This window comes from Miscanthus floridulus, chromosome 2 (assembly GCF_019320115.1).
Source record: "Miscanthus floridulus cultivar M001 chromosome 2, ASM1932011v1, whole genome shotgun sequence".
Lineage (NCBI taxonomy): Eukaryota > Viridiplantae > Streptophyta > Magnoliopsida > Poales > Poaceae > Miscanthus > Miscanthus floridulus.
This window is the reverse complement of record NC_089581.1, coordinates 97176694-97200983: the sequence shown is the minus strand read 5'-3', so window position 1 is coordinate 97200983 and position 24290 is coordinate 97176694. Positions and strand designations below refer to the sequence as shown.

General features: G+C 45.0%; 1 protein-coding gene across 1 annotated transcript; it reads right to left on the bottom strand.

The window, feature by feature from the left end:
* Nucleotides 1–20333: 20333 nt before the first annotated feature.
* On the bottom strand, nt 20334–23912 carry LOC136539230 (brassinosteroid LRR receptor kinase BRL2-like). Its single transcript, XM_066531171.1, is given in 2 exon segments — nt 20334–21472; nt 21474–23912. Coding segments are annotated over 2 exon segments (3360 nt in total). The 5' UTR covers nt 23799–23912; the 3' UTR covers nt 20334–20437.
* Between the last annotated feature and the right edge of the window lie 378 nt (nt 23913–24290).

Genomic DNA, 24290 nt, shown 5'->3' with positions numbered 1-24290 from the left:
AAACTGCTCAAAGCATCCAAGAAGTTTGAGTGGTCGAAGGAAGCAGATGCTGCCTTCACACAGCTGAAACAATACCTTACGTCACCTCCGGTCCTCACTGCTCCTAGAGAAGATGAAACACTCCTGCTTTACATTGCGGCAACTAATCGAGTGGTCTCCACTGCCATGGTGGTCGAGCATGACGAGCCTAGCCACATCTACAAGGTACAGCGACCAATCTATTTCATTAGTGAGGTGCTTAATGAATCCAAGACTAGGTACCCACAGATTCAGAAATTGATCTACGCCATACTGATAACATCCCGAAAGTTGAAACATTACTTCGACGGATATCATGTGGTGGTAATGACTGAGTACCCTCTGCGAGACATCATTAGCAACAAGGATGTGAATGGGCGCATCGTTAAATGGGCAATGGATCTATGCCCCTTCTCCGACGGATATCATTACCACGTGCCTACGTCACCTACTACCAGGCTCGGGGACTAAGTGGGCACACTTCACCTTGCGGTGAATGTGTTTGTTTTTTGACCCCTACGCCTCTGATGATCAAGGAAGCTACGCTTCAAGACGCACTTACATTTCTTTTTAGAAATACAAGTGGGCACACTTCCTAGGACGGAAATCTTTTTCTTTCTTCTTAAGAGCACCATACATTCTTCGGACAACCTACTTCTCCAACGACAACGGTGGTCAGAGATGTCAAGAACTCAAGCCTCACTGTTCGGAGAAGGTTAAAATGGCGTGTCGCAGCATAATACATGGTGCTCGGGGACTAGCTGTGGGAGTATTAACCCCTATACCCTTACGGCTAGGCTTGGGCCGGCCCGGATCAGAGGGTCCGGTCCACCAAAAGACGACGCATGGCCCGGCCAACCTATTCGGAGTCCCGCGCAAGGAGTCAAGACAGATTTGGCGATCAAGCAAGATCTTGGTCGGTTAGAGTAGGAATCCTTATCCGGCCACCTATGGCAATTGTAACTGGCTAGGATTAGTTTCCAGATCTGTAACCCTACCCCCCGGACTATATAAGGTGGGCAGGGGACCCCTCTAAAAAACATCTCTCATTGACATACAACAATACAATCAGACGCAGGACGTAGGTATTACGCCTTCTTGGCGGCCGAACCTGGATAAAACCTTGTGTCTGTCTTGCGTCACCGTCTTGTTTGTGGCTTGCGCATCTGTCTGCCGACAATCTACTACCTTGGGCATACCCCTAGGTAGACTGCCGACCATATTTCGTCGACAAAGGGGGAGCTACACCCGTACGCGGGTGCTCCAACAAGGACTAGTGGGGAGTGGCGACTCTCCGATACCTCGGCAAAACATCTCTGCGTTCCTCCTTCTCTCTTTACTTTGTGCATTTACTTTGAGCAATTCAATTCTTGTCTTTTACATTCATAGAATTGCCATGCTAGAGTAGGATTGAAACATAGTTTGCTAAACTTTTGTGCGGTAGATCAATAGAAACACTTTCTAGGCACAAGGGGTTAATTGGGCTAACCATAGGATTTAATTATTGCAAAGAAATTTCGAATTAGCCCAATTCACCCACCTCTCTTAGGCATCTTGATCCTTTCACTATTGTTGTTGCACCAATAGTACATGACACTGTTGTAACAGTACCTATTGTTAGTTCTCCTGTGGCAACAATAAATGAACATGAGCAACCTATCATTCAGGATCCTATAGAAAAAGTTGCCACACATGAGGAAGAGCAACAACAGCCCCATATGGAATGAGCGCCAACTAATGAGGGCCCTAGAAGGTCTCAAAGAGCCAGAAAACAAGCCATTCCTGATGACTACGAAGTCTATGAATGTGAAGAATTTCAAATGGAGGGTGATCCCACCTCATTTGAAGAAGCCATAAGAAGTGCTCACTCATCAAAGTGGCTTGAAGCCATGCAAGATGAAATGAGATCAATGAGCACCAACGGTGTTTGGGACTTAGAAAGAATCCCTAAAGGATCCAAGACAGTAGGCTGTTAATAGGTCTACAAAACTAAATATGACTGCAAAGGGAATGTGGAAAGATTTAAGGCATGACTTGTGGCGAAAGGTTTTACGCAAAGAGAAGGAATAGATTATAATGAGATATTTTCTCTAGTCTCATGCAAGGATTCTTTTAGAATCATAATCACGTTAGTGGCGCATTACAATTTAGAATTACATCAGATGGATGTAAAGATGGTTTTCTTTAACGGGGATTTACATGAGAATATCTACATGGCAAAACCAAAAGGTTTTATCGTAAAAAGAAAAGAACGTATAGGATACCGCCTGAAAAAATCCATTTACAGATTAAAACAAGCCTCTAGACAGTGGTATTTAAAGTTTGATGGAACGATAAGGAAGTTTGGGTTTAAATAGAATGTAGAGGACAATTGCATTTATACAAAGTTCAAGAATGGGAAATTCATTTTCCTAATCCTGTATGTGGATGACATCTTACTCACTAGTAGTGATGTTAATCTACCATTGGAGACTAAGAAGTTCTTGTCCTCAAATTTTGATATGAAAGATCTCGGTGAAGCTTCGTTTGTTTTAGAATAGAGATTCACCGAGATAGAAGAAAGGGGGTTCTAAAGAAATGCAGTATGCAGGCGTGCAAACCTTCACCTGCTCCTATAATCAAGGGCGATTGTTTTGGGGAATTCCAATATCCTAGGAACCAATATGAGATCGATCGAATGAAAGCGGTTCTATATGCTTCAGCTGTAGCCTATAGGAAGCCTACAGTATGCTCAAGTATGTATATGTCCTGACATAGTTTTTGTTACCGGGATACTTGGCAGATATCAGAGTAATCCAGGAATAGAACACTAGAGAATGGTAAAGAAAGCTTTGTGTTATTTGCAAGTCACAAAAGGTCTCATGCTAACGTACAGAAGATCTGATTCCCTACATATACAGGGGTATTCAGATTCAGATTTTGCGGGAGATGTAGATGATAGAAAATCCACATCAGGCTATGTATTTATGCTTGTAGGGGGAGCTATATCGTGGAAAAGCTCCAAGCAAACCATCACTGCATCGTCCACGATGTATGCCGAGTTTGTAGCATGTTATGAGGCCACAGGGCAAGTGAACTGGCTAAAGAAATTTATGCCCGGGTTGAAAGTGGTCGATGACATTCATAAGCCTCTCAAGTTGTACTACGACAATGAGCCAGCAGTATGTTATGCTCACAACAATAACTCAAGTGGTGCTGCCAAACACATTGACATAAAGTTTTATGTTGTGAAAGACAAAGTTCGGGATCATTCAACTAGTCTCGAGCATATAAGTATAAAGAAAATGCTTGCAGATCCGCTTACAAAAGGCTTACCGCCCATTGTGTTCAGAGAACACTTAGCCGACATGGGTTTACAGGAAAGCCTATTATCCCTGGACAATAAGGACCTAGATGAGAATCTGTTTCAAAACAGAGAGGTGTATTGTAGCTGTAATCCCTCCACATATCTTTGTGGCCCACGATCTCCAGCAATCGACATATTTGCCGTTACTTGTGGTCCATTAGCCTGTTGGAAAGGATTCATCGGCTGAGCTGCCGATGCTTGATTCTGGAAACCAGCTTGCATATGACCTTGTTGAATCCCTGCCACCTGCTGATTTCGCTGAACTGTATGTTGAACAGGTAACTGTCCTGACCAATCATTATTAGAACTCATCGGTACAAAACTTACCGATGGCTGGTAATTTGCTGATATTGTTGGATAATTATAACCGGTTTGAGGCATGAACTGAACCCCAGTTTGACTCATAGCAGGGGTTTTCTGCTGCATCGGCAGTAAGCTCGCCGATGGATTTGAATTGAATGTTTGCACCATAGGCATCTGGAAACCTCCTGGAGTTGGTTGCACAGAAGTAGCTGCGGCATATTGAGGCACTTGAGCCATCGGCGAAACGGCCGATGGTATAGGAGCTCTCCCTACTGCATCAAACACTTGAGGTAATCTAGGATTGAAAACAGATGACTCCGGAGGCATACCATATCCCCACCAATTAGTAGGAATCTGGCTATTTTGAGACACAGGGCCTGACATAGCTGATGCCGATAGATCTGTATTAAGCTGAATTCGCCCTCCTGGTAGTACCTGATCTGATCGTATCGGTGTAGATTGAATATCTGCCGATACTGGAGGGGAAGAAACTTCTGTACCCATAACGGCCGAAGGAGCCGATAGAGTTTTAACAGATATCGGCTCTGGTTGATGATAGGCAGGCCCGACGTAATGTGGTGCCACTTGTCCCTCTTTGAGAGTTCGAACCACAGCATTATGAACAGTATTGGACAGCACATTGGAATGATTAATCAAAGCATGATTTACTGCAGAATTAACCATCTCTTGAAGTTTACCAGGATTGGAGTCAAAGGTAACCTGCCGAGGCAACGGCAAATCTTGCTTCTGGATGACTTGTCCACTCTTGTTCAAGCTAAACGATCTCAGACAAAGCTGCTTGTATTCTTCTACAGCCTTTTCCATAGCCTGCCTCTGTTCTTCCTTGAGATCTTCTTCTGATACTGCGATAATGTTCCCCGCATCGATCTCGGGATTGAACATATTGATTTACTTGTCCCACCGAGCATGCCAAAAGATGTGTTGATGCAAAAGTGGATCTGCAAACACAAAGGGCTAATACCCGAATCGATATCCAAAGCGTGCCAGTCGATTTGACCTGCTAATCGACAAGGATGAATATACGAACACTTTAGTCCTGACAACAGCGATACGCCCGGAAGTCACGGCCAAGAGGTGTTCACGCGGAACTCGAGAATCGCCGAAGGTCGTACTGAAACGATGCAGCTCGCCGAATCAATGAGAACTCGTAAAAAGAAAGAAAATATGCAAATTGACGAAGTCGCCGAAAAGTAAGTAGATGCAAACAGGAATAAAAGTTGGTTTTGATATTGATTGATATATATTTTTACATTGCCCCTTACTCCATATTTATACCCTGATTTAAAGAGACACAACCGAACACAACTAGGACACCAATCCCATATCTAAGGAAACACGTGACTCTTACACGAATCATACTCTAACTAATACAGAAAAGGAAATCAACTCCTATCTATTTCCCTGTCCGCCTCAATTACGATGGAAATCTCACCGTCCTCCTTCCCATCGGCATACTCCCTGTTTCATCGGCAGTAGTCTTCAAGCCTCCCTTCATCGGCATACTCCATGTTCCATCGGCAGTAGTCTTCAAGCCTCCCTTCATCGGCATCGACAAAAACACCTCCAACCTTATCGGCAACGCCCGAGTCCAAGTCAACCTTTCCATCGACCACCACCAGCTATCGGCAACCATCTATACAAGCTGGCTTTCATCGGCTATCAAAGTATTCAATAACTTTCCCCTTACCGATTAGTCCACTCCGATTATTTTGACACGTGCAAAAAAACGGTGTCAACACATGCCCCCCAATTTCGGAGTATAAAACCATTAATGCTCCGAAATTTACTCCAGATAACGCTTGCCTTCGCCCGATTACCGTAACTCACTCTCCAAGCCAAAACTTGATCTGTTATCAAATCCAATCAAATCTAATCTTGATTCACACACTTCAGTAAATATCGCACAATCTCCAACCACTCCTGCCTTGATTATGGTTAAGATACCGAAACAACAACCCATCGGCAAGATTATAACACTGCCATTTTCAGAATTAAAACATCCTGTATCGATATCCCTTCCAAGTCATGATTTCTTGCCATCAACTCATCTATACAATCCCCTGATTATCGTGCGAACAGTTACCATATCCTTCTGAACCGTCTCGACCTATATGCGCGCGACATAGAGATAAGTCCAAAATACCCTCACTCCGGGCGGCTTATAAATAGATTTCTCCGGAACCCTCCTTTTCTACCTTCAGCCTTCAATCCTCGGCATTTTCTCTCTCCGGCGGCGACTCCGACGAACAACCGCGCGACCTCAACCAAGAAGAACCTTTCTCCGGCGCTAACTTCAAGTTTCCTCAAGACCATGGCCATCAACTTCGACGTTCCCGCGGTTCGCTCCACTTCCATTACCCTTTACTTTGATCTTTTCGCAAATTCATTCAGTTGGTAATTTTTCCTTTCTTCTATTCTCTGGATTCTATAACCTTAGGAACTGCGCAACAAATTAATTATCCCAACCGATCAGCCGCACGCCCAATGCCTTGGACCAATGGGCAACCCAGATCCAACCGATCTGATCAATGCAGAGGTTAACAGAATCCCCTTTAGAGCCCAAAATTTCTCTCTGAATTTGTGGAAAGACACATTCCGATCTTGGCCCAAAACCACCAAGGGGTGGAAAGATTGGTACTTGAGAGTTAATAGATCAATGCAAGTATACTGGGCAGAACGAAGATTAGACCAATGCATTAGGCTATCTATTGCCGATATGCAGAAAAATGAATCAATGATAATTGCAGCTGCTTATCTCTGGTCAGATACGACCAATACTTTTATGTTTGGACATGGCCCAGCCACTCCTACCCTTGCCGATATCCATATGCTTACTGGCCTGGACATCTCAACTGCCGATGAAGGCTCCATCTATGGTAGAAAGTCTGAATACAGGGTAAATACCCGCAACATCGGCGGTTGGACAGGATACATTCAAGAATACCAGAAGACCGGGTCAGTTAACCAGAGGGAACATGCCACATTCCTGAATATGTGGTTGGAAAAATTCATCTTCTGTGGTCGATCAGTAGGACCAACCAACGCCTTCCTCCCTGCAGCTGAACTTTTGGCTAATGGCGTAAGGTTTCCTCTTGGCCGATACCTTCTGAGCTCCACTTATCATCTTCTTCATCAAGTGTCTCAGAAACTTCTGCTCGGCGAACCCATCGGCAACCTGGGAGGCCCGTGGTGGTTTATCAACATGTGGCTGAATGCCCATATGCACAAACGTTTGCAATGGGACTTTTTTGCTCAACAATTCCCACGAGAAATTGCTGAAGACTATGTGCTTGGGGATGATGAATCGGCAACACGCTCACCCCTCAATTTTGGTGAAGCCATAATTGTCCTTCCTGGAACAGAAGCCAACGAAGACCAAATCGGCAGATTCTTTCAAAGCTTCTACAATGGTCTTTCTCGTGATCATAGGGCCTGGGTGCCTTATATTGACGAAGAAAACAGATTCCCCCTTCTTTTCAACTTTGCCGATGACACTCTGAATCAAGATAATGAGCTCATGATGGCTATCATCACTCCCAGAGCAATTCCAGTAAACACATTCGGCAGCGGGAAAAACACCAACATTACGTATGAATTTTACAACCCATCGGCAGTATCCCGCCAATTGGCTTTTGGGCAATTGCCGATCGAACTCTGCTTTGCCGATGTGATCAAACCCAGGGAAACAATCACCTGCGGAACAGATTGGAACAAGGTAGTACAACTCTCCCCTGATGCCGATACTACAGATGTTGATATATCCACCTGGACACCAATATCTTTCATCACCGAGTCATATAAGCAATGGTGGCAAGAGTGGAAAGAACAACTGTTCGCAACTTCTGCTCACACATATCGGCACATGATCGACCCTGAATACGCCATCCCTGACGATGCGGTAAGTTTCCTTTAACTCCCTTCTGCTTTTCCCTTCATATATCAGTAACCGATTCTCTTGTAACAGGTTAACAACCCAGCACCATCGGTGAGCAAAAGTGGGAAACCCTTCAATCTCCGGCCTGTTTCCCCCACATCGCTAATTGGCTACAACGCTCCCACCTTAGCCGCTTTAACCCACCAGAAGATTCGTACCAAGACCATCACTTCCAAGTCCAAATTGGCTACATCCAGGGCTACTCCATCGGCTGCTGCTACAACCTTGGTCAAAGCATTTAAGGTAACAACCTCGTTTATTTTTACTTATGCCGATCACAAACTGTATTAACCTTAATCATCAGGGGGTAAGGGCTGCTACTGGATCGTCATCGGCAATTCCGCCGATATCAAGCACCACTTCCTTCGATGAACCTTCAGAGGTAGCTTCTCGACTTTACATTTTACTTGTTAAATATCATCTCTTACACTTGTTTTGCAGCAACAATTGGGTACATCGGCACACGTACCAGATGTCCAAGCTTCACAACCAACAAGCGTCGATGCCCCCCAGCCCATCGTTGCCGATGCCCAAGCAAAGCGCAAAGCTTCCACAGATACTGAAGCACAGCCAAAACGACAAAGGTCTATGCCGATCCCTACATCTGCCCCAATGTTATCGGTAGTCATACCTCAAGAGCCCACCATCGATGAAGTCACAGAGGATATCCCATCGGCAAGCTCAGCCGATCCCCCACACGACATACTCCAAGTTGCTTCCTCCAGTCAAGCACAAGAAATTGCCTTGAAACAGGTAAACCGATCAGCCTAGTTGATTTACAATATTCATACTTACCCCTAACTGATCTCCCTCTCTCTCTCTCAGGAACAAGACTCCCCGAATAGTCTATTTTCCTTTGCCATTGATATTTCTGACGACGATGGAGAGGAGACAAGTTCTTCCCTTGCACTGGGAACAATATCGGCAGAGACTAAATCCAAATTGGAAACCCTCCTGAACTTGCTACAACAAGGTACCGCCCAACTGGTAGATGACTCGGACCCCGCAAAGGCAATTTTCAAAACAATTCGGGGCCAGGTCCCTGCCGATGTCGAAGAAGCACTCTTCCCAGCAGCTCACCTAGAAAGCCGCCAACTGCAATATCAACGGGCCGCTCAGCGCATTGCCGATAGAGCAACTCAGGCTCAACTCAAAGAAGAGATGCTACAACTGAAACAGATTGCCGATGAGAAGCACAAGGGCATCGGCAACTTGCAGACTTCGGGTGCTGAACTTAAGCAGAAAATCTTAGATTTATCAGCAAGGAAGATGGCTCTATTGGCTGAACTGAAGGAAGTTGAGGCAGCCTTAACTCATGCCCAACAAGAAGAAAACCAGCTACCCGATGCCATCAAGACCCTTCAGCAAGAAAGAGATATCCAAGCTCGCAAAGCTTTAGCCATGAAGAAAAAACTCAAGCCTGTGGAGGGTGCCGCCGATGACGATATCAAGGAAATGGAGGAAGCCGACCAGATTCGCCTGCGTGCGATATTAGCCATCCAATCCTTGTTGAACGTGTAATCTTATTTATTGTATCGGCACTTTATGAGACATTGACATCCTTGCATAATTCTAACCGATAGTACTGTTATCGGCACTTATACTTTTATGCATCTATCCAGATACTAGGGTAATATTTCTTTAAATATTTTCCATTTATTGCTCTGGGAAACACAACCCCTTCGAGGGTTTCTAAAATATATGCATTACCAGGAACAGACTGATTTATCCGATATGGACCTTCCCAATTAGGAGACCACTTTCCAAACTTTGAACTTTTAGTCCCAATCGGTAAAATCAATTTCCAGACCAGATCTCCATCGGCAAACTCTTTTACTTTCACCTTCTTGTTATACCATCTAGCTACTCTTTTCTTATTTTCTTCGATACTAACTAAAGCCCTTAACCGATGACCCGCCACATCTTCCAACTCATCCTTCATAAGAGTATTATAATCATCGGCTGTCAGCTGATCTTGAGAACGTATTCGTCTAGAGCCAACCTTAATTTCCCAAGGCAATACTGCATCGTGTCCATATACTAACTGATAAGGCGTTACTTTGGTTGCACCATGACATGACATCCGATATGACCACAAGGCTTCATTTAATACTGTATGCCACCTCCTAGGATTTTCTTCAATTTTGCGCTTAATGAGTTTGATGATCCCTTTGTTAGAAGCCTCAGCTTGACCATTAGCTTGAGCATAATATGGAGAAGAATTTAAAATTTTAATTCCCATACCTACAGCAAACTCATCAAATTCTCCTGATGTAAACATAGTGCCCTGATCGGTAGTGATAGTCTGAGGAATACCAAATCGGTAAACAATATGCTCTTTCACAAAATCAATCATATTGACCGATGTCACCTTTTTCAAAGGAATTGCCTCAACCCACTTTGTAAAATAATCGGTAGCAACCAGGATAAATTTATGTCCTTTACTCGATGGCGGATAAATCTGACCAATGAGATCAATAGCCCATCCCCGGAACGGCCACGGTTTGATTATAGGATTCATAGCCGATGCAGGCGCTCTTTGAATATTACCAAACTTTTGACACCCCTGGCATCCTTTAAAATACTTAAAACAATCTTCAAGAATAGTCGGCCAATAGCATCTGTTCCTTCTGATCATCCATTTCATCTTGAAAGCCGATTGATGTGCCCCACATACTCCTTCATGAATTTCACCCATCAAGCTTTTCGATTCATCATTGCTGACACATCTAAGTAAAACTCCATCTATAGTTCGATAATATAATTCATCATCGAGGAGCACATATTTGGTAGCTTGGAACCTTATACGTCTCTCAACCTTTCTATGTGGATCCTTTAAATAATCGACAATCTCTTTCCTCCAGTCATCGGTATCAACTGCCGATGCTAGCACTTCCTGAATAGGCTGATACCCTGAAGCATGCTGAGCTAGTCGATTAGCTTCCTCATTATGCAATCGAGAGATATGCTCAAGACGAAAACCTCTAAATCCTTTCAACAATTGCAAACATCTTTCATAATACGAAATCAAAGCTCCACTTCGGCATTCATAACTTCCAGCCAATTGATTTATAACTAACATAGAATCACCAAAGATTTCAACAACATCGGCACGTATCTCCTTCAGCAATTCTAACCCTTTTATCAAGGCTTGATACTCAGCTTGATTGTTTGTTGCTGTAGCAACAATCGGCAATGAAAACTCATACTTCCTCCCTAAAGGTGAAATCAACACAATGCCGATACCTGCTCCTTCACCACATGTGGATCCATCGAAGAAAAGTGTCCAGGGAGCAATCCCCAGAAGGTCCACTGTATTACAATGCTAAGTGACAAAATCAGCCATCACTTGCCCTTTAACTGCCTTAGTTGATTCGTAACGTAGTTCAAATTCTGATAATGCTAAAATCCATTTGCCGATTCTACCACTCAATATCGGCATCGACAGCATATACTTGACCACATCGTCTTTGCATATGACCGTACATTCGGCAGATAACAAATAATGCCTTAATTTGACACAAGAAAAGTATAAACACAGACACAATTTTTCGATGGCCGAATACCTCGTCTCAGCATCCACTAACCTTCTGCTCAAATAATAAATAACACGTTCTTTCCCTTCAAATTCTTGAATAAGAGCTGAACCGATAACTGTATCATCAGTTGACAAATATAATCTGAAAGGCTTTCCATGTTGAGGTGGAACTAACACTGGAGGATTTGATAAATACTTCTTAATTTCATCAAGGGCTAATTGCTGTTCAACTCCCCATATGAATTCCTGATCAGCTTTCAATTTAAGTAGTGGGCTGAACGCCTTGATCTTACCCGACAGATTAGATATGAATCTTCTAATGAAATTAATCTTACCGATCAAGGATTGCAATTCAGTCTTATTGGCAGGAGCAATCACCTTGTTAATTGCATCAATAGACTTCCTACTGATTTCAATGCCTCGCTGATGCACCATAAAACCCAAGAATTGTCCTGCCGATACACCAAATGCACATTTATTAGGATTCATCTTCAATCCATGCTTCCTTGTGCACTCCAGTATCTTTCGCAGATCGGCTAAATGTGCTGTGATATCTCCAGACTTAATCACTACATCATCAATGTAGATCTCCACTAATGTGCCGATGTATTCATGAAAAATAAAGTTCATAGCTCTTTGATAAGTAGCACCGGCATTTTTCAAACCAAATGTCATGACTATCCACTCGAACAACCCCACATGACCTGGACATCTGAAAGCAGTCTTGGGAATATCTTCCTCAGCCATGAATATTTGATTGTAACCTGCATTACCATCCATGAAACTGATAATTTGATGTCCAGCCGCAGCATCAATCAACAAATCAGCAATCGGCATTGGATAGCCATCCATTGGTGTGGCTTTGTTGAGATTCCTGAAATCAATACAAACACGAAGTTTTCCATTTTTCTTATAAACAGGAACCACATTAGAGATCCACTCTGCGTATCGACATTGCCGAATAAACTTTGCTTCAATTAATTTAGTTATTTCGGCCTTAATGTCAGGAAGTACATTAGGGTTGCATCGGCGCGCTGGCTGCTGATGTGGCCGAAATCCAGATTTGATAGGTAACCGATGTTCAACTATCGATCGGTCTAATCCGGGCATCTCAGTATAATCCCAAGCAAAACAATCTTTATATTCTTTTAACAAATCTGTTATTCGCTGCTTACACTTGGAATCTAACTTAGCACTAATAAAAGTAGGCCTTGACCTATCACCATCACCAATATCTACTTCTACTAAATCATCTGCCGATGTGAACCCTTGACCTAATTTTCCATCATCGGCAAACCTATCCATTAAAACTCCTCTTCAGAACCGACTGCTTGGATCGGTGGAATTTCATAATCAGCAACTCTAAGGAACTCTTTTTCCCAAGCTTCTCCTAATATGCATTTAGTTCGCTCATAAGTATCTGATTCTGCCGATGCAATGATATAAGAAGAATCACCAGGGACGACCTCAATCTTATCCCCAATCCACTGTACGAGGCATTGATGCATTGTAGAAGGAACACAACAATTAGCATGAATCCAATCCCTCCCTAGAAGCAGATTATATGCACCCTTGCCGTTGATAACAAAGAACGTCGTTGGCAAGGTTTTGCTGCCGATGGTCAATTCCACGCACACTGCCCCTTTAGCCGGTGACACATTGCCTTCAAAATCTTTCAGCATCATATCGGTTTTGGTCAAGTCTTTATCCCCCTTACCAAGTTTCCGATACATCACATAAGGCATAATATTAATCGCAGCCCCTCCATCAATAAGTACCTTAGACACAGGCTGCCCATCAACTCTGCCCTTCACAAATAAAGCCTTAAGATGCTGTCTCTCGTCATCGGTAGGTTTCTCAAAAACAGCCATCATTGGATCTAGTGTTAACTGAGCTACTTGATCAGAGAGAACAACTTCTTCCTTATTATCAGATAGTGCCAAAAACTCCATCGGCAACATGAATACCATATTAACATCTGCCGATGGACCCTTATTTTTGTGTTTTACCTGCCACTGCTGACGACCAGGCTTTTCATTGGAGGAGTTTTCCTCTTGGTATAAATCCTCCTGACGCTCACGTTGCATCCTCCTCCTCTGCGTCTTTGTCAGACCCTCTGGGCACCATCGAGGAAACTTGGTTTTCCAAACCGGCTGATAATAAGCCCTAGTTGATTCTACACGACGTATATTAGGGTCCCTGTAGAATATCTCCTCATCGGGAACTCTTGCGTTTGCCATCTCCTCAAGCTCCTCTTGATTCCTTGGAAAATATCCAGCGCGTTTACCAAGCCTCTCATGTACACTAAGTCTGCCCCCCAGCCGATCATGCACTGATGCTCTGCCTCTGATCGGCTCATTGATAGACGAACCCTGATTACCAAGTTGAGATCTCCTTTCTGAGCGATTGACTCCGTAATAACCATTACACTCAGGGCAATTTTCAACAGTTGGCAATTTAATACCTTCTTCCCAGCAATGGATGAAAAACGGACATCTCCAATGATCTTTATGTCGATTCCATTCTTCCTGACGTCTCACTTCTTGCTGTTGTTGATATTGATCATTACGTTGACGCCAACCCTCCTGCTGCCTTCGATGAGTAATTACAATGCCAGGTCTAGGAGGATTTTTGGAACTACTGCTTTCTCCTAGCAAACCCTTACTTTTTGCATCATCGGTAGTTATCCGATGTTGGGGGTCCACTGACGCGTTTTTCTCAGCAGCCTCTGACGTTAATACCTTGGTCTTTCCTTTGGCATCCAACATATTTGCTGGAAAAGGGTGTTGATCAATTTTCATCGGCTTCTGGGCCTTGGAAGTACCAAACTTAATTCTCCCAGATTCAATAGCCGATTGTAACTGTTGCCTGAATACCTTGCACTCATTTGTACTGTGTGAAGTTGCATTGTGCCATTTGCAGTACAAGATCTTCTTCAACTCTTCTGCCGATGGGATCACATGATTAGGTGACAGCTTAATTTGGCCCTCTTGAAGCAGAAGATCAAATATTCTATCGGCCTTGGTGATATCAAAGGTAAACTTTTCTGGCTCTTTTTGACCAAAGGGACATGATATCGGCTTTTTATTCTTAACCCACTCAGCTAAGCCGATAACTGGTTCTTCATCAGAGTCAGAATCTCCTACTTCTTCAACAAATGATACCTTTTTACTCCAATTCTTTTTAGGTTCAAAAACCCTAGTATCTTGATCAGAGATCCTTTGCACAAGATGACTGAGGCTTTCAAACTCCTGAGAAGCATATCTGTCTTTAAGATGTGGCAATAACCCTTGAAAAGCCAGATCGGCAAGCTGCCGATCATCCAGCACCAGGCTGTAGCACTTATTTTTTACATCTCGTAGCCTTTGTACAAAGCTTTCTACCGATTCATCATTACGCTGTCTCAATTTTACTAAATCGGTAAGCTTCTTTTCATGGATTCCAGCAAAGAAATACTTATGGAATTGTTTTTCTAAATCAACCCAAGTAATAATAGAGTTTGGTGGCAATGAAATGAACCATGTAAATGCTGATCCAGACAAAGATGATGAAAATAATCGAACTCTTAATTCATCTCTGTTAGCTGCTTCTCCACATTGAATAATGAAGCGATTGACATGTTCCATCGTTGATGTATCATCTTGCCCAGAGAATTTAGTGAAATCCGGTACCTTGTACCGATTTGGGAGAGGAATTAAATCGTATGCAGGAGGGTACGGAGTCCGATAAGAATACGTATTGACCTTGGGCTTTATCCCAAACTGATCCTTCATAATTTCTGCTATCTTATCGGCCCAAAAAGCATCAGCCTCCTGCTGACGAACTGGTTGAACTTCTACCGGAGGTGCCTGCTGACATCCCTCCACATATCTTTGTGGCCCACGATCTCCAGCAATCGACATATTTGCCGTTACTTGTGGTCCATTAGCCTGTTGGAAAGGATTCATCGGCTGAGCTGCCGATGCTTGATTCTGGAAACCAGCTTGCATATGACCTTGTTGAATCCCTGCCACCTGCTGATTTCGCTGAACTGTATGTTGAACAGGTAACTGTCCTGACCAATCATTATTAGAACTCATCGGTACAAAACTTACCGATGGCTGGTAATTTGCTGATATTGTTGGATAATTATAACCGGTTTGAGGCATGAACTGAACCCCAGTTTGACTCATAGCAGGGGTTTTCTGCTGCATCGGCAGTAAGCTCGCCGATGGATTTGAATTGAATGTTTGCACCATAGGCATCTGGAAACCTCCTGGAGTTGGTTGCACAGAAGTAGCTGCGGCATATTGAGGCACTTGAGCCATCGGCGAAACGGCCGATGGTATAGGAGCTCTCCCTACTGCATCAAACACTTGAGGTAATCTAGGATTGAAAACAGATGACTCCGGAGGCATACCATATCCCCACCAATTAGTAGGAATCTGGCTATTCTGAGACACAGGGCCTGACATAGCTGATGCCGATAGATCTGTATTAAGCTGAATTCGCCCTCCTGGTAGTACCTGATCTGATCGTATCGGTGTAGATTGAATATCTGCCGATACTGGAGGGGAAGAAACTTCTGTACCCATAACGGCCGAAGGAGCCGATAGAGTTTTAACAGATGTCGGCTCTGGTTGATGATAGGCAGGCCCGACGTAATGTGGTGCCACTTGTCCCTCTTTGAGAGTTCGAACCACAGCATTATGAACAGTATTGGACAGCACATTGGAATGATTAATCAAAGCATGATTTACTGCAGAATTAACCATCTCTTGAAGTTTACCAGGATTGGAGTCAAAGGTAACCTGCCGAGGCAACGGCAAATCTTGCTTCTGGATGACTTGTCCACTCTTGTTCAAGCTAAACGATCTCAGACAAAGCTGCTTGTATTCTTCTACAGCCTTTTCCATAGCCTGCCTCTGTTCTTCCTTGAGATCTTCTTCTGATACTGCGATAATGTTCCCCGCATCGATCTCGGGATTGAACATATTGATTTACTTGTCCCACCGAGCGTGCCAAAAGATGTGTTGATGCAAAAGTGGATCTGCAAACACAAAGGGCTAATACCCGAATCGATATCCAAAGCGTGCCAGTCGATTTGACCTGCTAATCGACAAGGATGAATATACGAACACTTTAGTCCTGACAACAGCGATACGCCCGGAAGTCACGGCCAAGAGGTGTTCACGCGGAACTCGAGAATCGCCGAAGGTCGTACTGAAACGATGCAGCTCGCCGAATCAATGAGAACTCGTAAAAAGAAAGAAAATATGCAAATTGACGAAGTCGCCGAAAAGTAAGTAGATGCAAACAGGAATAAAAGTTGGTTTTGATATTGATTGATATATATTTTTACATTGCCCCTTACTCCATATTTATACCCTGATTTAAAGAGACACAACCGAACACAACTAGGACACCAATCCCATATCTAAGGAAACACGTGACTCTTACACGAATCATACTCTAACTAATACAGAAAAGGAAATCAACTCCTATCTATTTCCCTGTCCGCCTCAATTACGATGGAAATCTCACCGTCCTCCTTCCCATCGGCATACTCCCTGTTTCATCGGCAGTAGTCTTCAAGCCTCCCTTCATCGGCATACTCCATGTTCCATCGGCAGTAGTCTTCAAGCCTCCCTTCATCGGCATCGACAAAAACACCTCCAACCTTATCGGCAACGCCCGAGTCCAAGTCAACCTTTCCATCGACCACCACCAGCTATCGGCAACCATCTATACAAGCTGGCTTTCATCGGCTATCAAAGTATTCAATAACTTTCCCCTTACCGATTAGTCCACTCCGATTATTTTGACACGTGCAAAAAAACGGTGTCAACATATATTAAATTGCACTTTTTCCCTTGTTCATTTTTAACATAATAAGCATAATAGACACCTTGTTGTCTCTATAAAGATGAGATAAACTTATCAACTACTGATCTCTACGTTTTTCATCAATATCTATAGTTTTTTTCTTTGCACAACACCTATGTAGATTATCTATTATAATAGTAAGTGGATAATTAGATTCAATTTTTATAGGTTATGTAGATTATCCATTATAATAGAGTTGGTACTTAGACTATCTACCATGTTTTTTAATAGCATAGGTGGATAATTTATATAAAGATTCCTGGGTTACTTTATGTTGTTTTACACAATTGTAGAGGTGGGTAAATGTTTAGAAACATAATAGATCTAATGGTTATTATTATCCGTGGTGATTATCATCTACTAAATTGATGGCTAGATGTCTCTAACTTTTGTAAGAATTATTAGGATTTTTCTTTTTTATTATGGCAGGTCTCATGAGGCTTAAAGTGGAGGCTCCATCGTAGATCTCCTGTTAGAATTTCTTGAATTTATCTTTTTTTGTCATGGTATGTATTTAGTTGGATACTAAGCTAAAGTGATATAAACTTTTGTTGCATCCATTTATGTGGCATCATAAAACAAGTTTTCAACTTTTAGTAGTTGCAATTTTTTATCCATGTGTTAAGTTCAAACACTAGTGCTAAAATTTTCATTTTATTTTATTAAGAAAACAATCTATGACCACGCCTACCCTAGTTCTTATAATGTCCTAAATTGTTGTTTCAACTTGAACCGTGGCATTCAAAATATTGAATTTGTTATATTAAAAGTTATATGTGTAGTAGTATTGTTTTATTAAATATATCATGCTTAAATTAAATTACTAAAATTGATATGACATAATGTTTCTATCAAAACATATAAACTTATTAAAGATAGTAACTTACAAAATTTATCATCATAGAGTATTGATATAACTTAAAATTGTCTGTTATTGCTATATGTTTCACTAGTATCCTTATCTTGTGTTGTTGATCTTTGCTGGTGTTCTTGCTAGTGTTATTGTTCAGTTCTAGTTGCTTCACCTTGTTGACCTTCTGATATTAGAATTTTGTAGGAGTGCTCTTTGATTGCTTGTCACCCTAGCCTGCTTTATCTTCTATATATAATTTAGGGTGCTTGTGATCTTGTGCTAGGGGGTGAAGTCGTGGTTGAGCCGTTGGTTTAATTTCTCATATTTATCGGCTAGACTTCATGATTAGTTTTAAGAGAGTTGGTCTCCTTGATCCTACACTTGGGTGTAGAGGTCGGGCAAACACTAGTACAGAAATACCTTTTGTCGATACTAGGGATTTTTTTCACTGTGCGGTTCATACAGAAATCGCTGGTGGAGATAAATTTACACAGGCAGTTTCCTTAAATTTACATTGGTGGTTGTTTTAAGCTACCGCTAGTGCAAATATAGGATTTGTACTTACGGTAACTTTAGAAAAACCATCGATTGAGATATATTTATACTAATGGTTTTCTTAACCTGCCTGCCGGTAAAAAAATAATTTGAAACCTTTTTTTTTGAATTTTTTAAATTACCTCTGATGATGGAGAAGAAAGCAGTTTAGAGGAAGAAGAAGAAGAAGAAGCCAAGTCACAGAGCAAGAGAACAAATTCACGCGGATTCACTTTACTAAATTTTGAAATAAATGTTTGTGACCCTAAACCGATTGAAATGAAAAAAGGTATGAACTGGAAAGTTGTAGATATTGTCAAGTGCTACAACTTTGGTTTTGGTCATTTCTACATCCGAGGTCCTTTGAAAACTTAATGTGAGAAATTTAAACATAATTTTCTTTGGATCAATAGAGATGACTCTAGATCCAGCTGCCTCTAGAAATCAATATTAAAAGGTAGCTCTAGATCTAGCCACTTCAAAAGATAGGGGCATTAGATCTAGCCACTTCAAAAGATAGGGCCATTTCCAAAGGCGGCAGTAAATTCGAGCAGCCTCTAAAAACATATTTCTAGCGACATGTCAACTTGGAAATCATTTTTAGAGGCAGATTTTGATCAAGTCGCCTCTACTGAAAAACGCTTCCATTGCTAAAAATTATTTGTGTAATAGTGTAGATAGGTTTTTGGGTTATGAGAAATTAGGGTTTTATTTTCTTGTTTTGGGAATTGTAGAAATGTATTCCAATTCGAAATCAAATTCTAGAAAAGATGAAATGGTTTTTAAAACACACATTTTTTTCTGAAATATTTAAGAATTTAGAGAAAATTCTTTGATATAAATTTCAAACATGGGGAACCCAAATAAATATTTGGAGCTCATGAAGAAAATTTCTAGAGCATCAGAAAACTAGATTTTGATTTAGAAATAACAGAAAAAATTCTAAAAATATGAAAAAATCAAAGGGAAAACTGGTATGCCTCTAAACACATTTTGAAACCTTAAAAACACATGTAATATAAATGCGACCAACATGACAAACAAATTTATATCCTATGTTTCATTAATTTAGAAAAAAAATCCCATCCTAAAAACTCAACATATTCACTAAGATTTGGCAAAATTTTCAAAAATTAGGAAACTCATTATTTTACTAGTTTTTTCTATTCACATCTCAAAATTCAGAAAAAAAATTAGGGAATGGCCTTGGTATATACATGGTGGCACATAGCATTATGCTTATTTTTAATCTAATGGTGTAGAAGTGTGGAATTTAGAAGCACCCGTAACATATTCTATGGTTGTTTAATTATTTATCATAATAGATTAAATTACTTTATATAAGTAGATTGAGAGATAATTTAGATTACTTTTTATAATGCCATAGCCATGGAGGGGGTAATTTAGAATAAATCTAGATGTTACTTTACATTATATTTTGTAATGACATAGGTGTATGTCAACTTAGAGGTTACTTTACATTATCCTTTATTATTGTAGAGGAAGGTATTTTATAAAAAAAATGAGGGTTATTTTCAATAGCTTATATAATAGTAAATGTGTGTAATTTAGATGCAAATTTAAGTGGACGCTTTAAATTATCTTTTGTAGTGACAAACGTGAGTAATTATGATGTAAATATTGAATCACTTTATGTATCTTTTAGAATGGTAGAGACGAGTATTTTTTTTTATAATGACTACTCTTGACCATGAGTCTACCAAATTGATGGTTGAATGTTTCTGATTCTTGTAAGAATTTTTAGAATTTATCCCTTTCTTTTTCCTAACACATACCGTAAGGTTTAATGTAGAGCCTCCAATCAGTAATTGTGAGATGAGATGAGATTCTTGCCCCGGGATCAGATTGATTGCAACAGTTTAATTTGCACTGAACTATAAGAAGGATGACACCGAATTTGTACTTCAAAATCAGTCCATTAGTACAGAATTACGGAGCAGGAATGCACAGAATCGAGCAATGAGCATCAACAGTACACAACAGTGCTATGAAACGTCACCATCATCAGTCACAAGCAGAGGCAGGCGCTTGCTCATGAGACGGCGGCGCGTCGTCGAACTCCCTGAGCGTGGCGACCACCTGCAGCATGTTGGGCCGCTTCGACGGGAAGTCATCCACGCACTGCAGCGACAGCTCCAGGAACCTGGCCATCTCCCTCTCCTCTCCATCCAGGGCAGCAATCACAAGCTCCGGGTCGACGACCTCCTTGCCGGCACCCTCCCTGACCTTCATCTTGACCCAGCCGACGAGGTTGGTATCCCCGAAGTCCTCCTTGTCCGTCGGCCTCCTCCCCGTCAGGAGCTCTAGGAACACCACGCCCAGGGAGTAGACGTCGCCCTTGGCGGTGCACCGGAAGCTCTGGTAGTACTCCGGCGGCACGTACCCCGGCGTCCCCGCCAGCGTGCTCACGCTCAGGTGCGTGTCCAGCGCGCTGATCAGCCGCGCCATGCCGAAGTCGGCGACGCGGGCCTCCATGTCGCCGTCGAGGAGGACGTTGCTGGACTTCATGTCCCGGTGGATGATGTGCGGGATGCAGTTGTGATGAAGGAAGCAGAGGCCCCTCGCGGCGCCGCGCGCCACTCGCTTCCGGCGCTCCCACGGCAGCCGCAGCGCCCGGCCGTGGAGGCCGTCCTCCAGGCTGCCGTTGCTCATGTACTCGTACACCAGCAGCCTCTCCTCGCCGATCTTGCAGTAGCCCAGCAGAGGCACCAGGTTCCGGTGCTTGATCTTGCCCAGCGTCTCCATCTCCGCCGTGAACTCACGGTTGCCCTGGTAGCTCAGGTGGATGAGCTTCTTGATGGCCACGCACGACCCGTCCTTGAGCGTCGCCTTGAACACCTCGCCGAACCCGCCGGAGCCGACCAGGCTGCCGGCGGAGAACCCGTTGGTGGCCTCGATCAGCTGCGTGAAGGTGAGACGCCGGAGCTGCCGCTGGAAGGTGGCCACGTTGATGCTGAGCGCCTCCTTCTCAGCCTTGCCCAGCTTCCAGATCGTCGCCGTCCGCGTCCCGTCCTGCAGGCTGCTCAGCATCCGCGCCTGGCCGCGCCTCCTTCCGACGCGCGCGCGCCACCACGAAGCACGCCACCGCCAGACCACACGCCACCACGCCAGCGACCAGCACAGCCAGGATCACGCCCCACAACGCACGCCTGTCAGAACGGCTGCCGTCGGGCTGTGCCAGGACGGACGCGGTCGCCCTAGGCGTCGGCCCGCACGGCAGCAGCGGCATGCCGCAGAGGCCCGGGTTGCCCGTGTACTGGCTTGCCGGCAGCGTGCTCAGCTGCCCGCGCTGCGGGATCTCACCGCTGAGGTTGTTGTCAGAGACGTCGATCTGAACCAGGAAGGAGAGGTTGGAGAAGGAGTCCGGGATGCCGCCGGAGAGCGCGTTGTGCGACACGTCGAACACGCCGAGGTTGTGCAGCCTCCCCAGCGACGCCGGGATCTCGCCGGTGAGGTTGTTCCGCGCCAAGTCCAGCACCTGGAGCACCACCATGTCGCCGAACTCCTCGGGGATGCCTCCAGAGAGCGCATTGTAAGACAGGTCCAGGTACTCCAACGTCTGGTACCTTGTCCAGCCGCTGACCGCCGCGCCGGAGTAGAGCCGCGTGAAGTCGCAGCTCTTGAGCGTCGGCACCTGCAGCAGCCGCTCCGGCCGGATGCCCGCGAACTCCAGCAGCCCGCCCACGCCCTTACACGAGTTCCCCACGTTGCGCACGAACGCCAGCGTGTTACCGGACAGGATCCCGCTGAGAGGGGTCGACCCGAGCTGCCGGCCGAGCCGCCGCGGGATCTCGCCGGTGAGTCGGTTGCTGTTGAGGTCCAGCCACATGAGACTGCTGCAGTTGCCGAGCTCCTTGGGGATCACTCCCTCCAGGCTGTTGTTGGCCAGTTGCAGCACGGCGAGCCGCGTGAGCCGCCCGAACTCTGGCCGGATGGTGCCGGTGATCCGGTTGCTCGTGAGCGACACCCACTCGAGGCCGGTGCAATTGAACAGCTCGACGGGGATGTCGCCGCCTATGAAGTTGTTGTTGAGGATCAGCGTGCGGAGGCCGCGGCATTGCCCCAGCTCCGCCGGGATCCGGCCCTCTAGGCCGTTGAACCACATCACCAGCTTCTCGAGGCCGCGCAGCTGGCCGAGCTCCGGCGGGATCGGGCCGCGCAGGTAGTTGATACTGAAGTCGATCACCCTCAGGCGCGAGCAGTTGGCAAGCCCCGGCGGGATGGTGCCGGTGACCATGTTGTCCGGCATCCGGAGCTCCTCAAGCGCCGCGCCAGGCGAGCAGAGGTCCGCCGGCAGCGCGCCGGAGATCTTGTTGCTGCTGAGGTCGGCGACCCTGAGGTTGGTGCAGGAGGTGATCGTGCTCGGGAGGGAGCCCGAGATGAAGTTGTTGCTGAGGAGTAGGCTCTCCAGCGACGTCAGGTTGCCGAGCACGGCGGCCGGTATGGCGCCGGTCAGCTTGTTGTCCGCGGCGTCGAGCAGCCGCAGCGATTGGCACGCCGACAAAGACTCCGGGATGGGTCCCGTGATGTTGTTGCTCGACACCTTCAGAATTGTCAGCGAAGCACATGAGTTCCTGATGTTGTCGGGGATCGGGCCGCTGAGGTGGTTCGACGAGACGTCGAACACCTCGAGGCCGGCGATTCCGGCCACCGACTCCTGTATCGACCCGGTGAGGCCGTTGTACGACAGGTTGAGCGTCCTGAGCCCCGAGCAGCGCGACAGCGCCGGCGGGATCGCGCCGCCGAAGCGGTTCTCGGACAGGTCGAGGAGAGTCAGCGTCTCGGCAAACGACATCCTGGAGACGTCGCCGGACAGGTTGTTGCCTGACACGTCGAACGACTGGATGCTCGGCGCGCCGGAGAGGAGTGACTCCGGCAGCACGCCGGTGAGGTTGTTCCTCGCGAGGCTGACAGTGGTGAGGTTCGGGTACCGCGTGAGCAGGTCCCCGGGAAGGCTGCCACCAAGGCCGCCGTAGGCGAAGTCCAGCGTCTGCAGCGCGGGAGGAAGGCTGAGCAAGTCGGCGGCGTCGGCGCGGAGCGCTGCGCCGTTGCCGGACAGGTTGAGGTGTTGCAGCGTGTCGACCGCGGAGAGCGCGGCGAGCGACGCGCGTCCGGCGACGAGGCCGCTGCTGGCGAGGTCGAGCCGCGTCACCCTGCCGTCGCCGCCGTCGCACGCCACGCCGTGCCAGTTGCATGGGCCGCCGTCACTCGCACTCGGCTGCCAAGACGAGAGGACACCCCCAGGGTCTTTCTGGATGGAGGCCTTGAACCGGAGGAGGGCATCGGCGTCAGTTGCCGCCACCGGTGTAAACGCTAACGATTCGTAGATGGAGGATATGAGGAGCAAGAGGTAGAGCATGTCCATGGCGATGGCAGCAAAGCTGGGCGATCGAAAATGGATGGGAGATGAGAGGCGATCGAGTTCAAAGGAGCATTGTACAAAGGAGCGAGAAAGCTAGCCGAGGCCCAAGAGAGGTGGTGCAAGTAATTGTTTGTTTTGGGAACTAGTATGATGCATGTCTTTGGTTTGGGATTAGGATATATGTAGAGTCACCAATGAAAGCAAGGATCAGTGTGAGTGACATATATAATCGGTGCTGCTCTCTTGCTTGTGTTGGTGTGCCTTTGGGGACTGTTTAGCTCAACAACATAGAGAGGCAGCTGGATGGACATACTCCCTTCATCGCTTATAACGCGCGTAATCATTTTAAGATTTCAAAACACGTAATTGTCAAATGATATTAGCGTTGCAAGATGTAAATTTTGTATCTCCAAAACCTGTATTTACTATGAAAATATATGACTGTGGTTAATCTAATGATGCTTATCTGGTATCACAAATATTAGTTACTGTCGG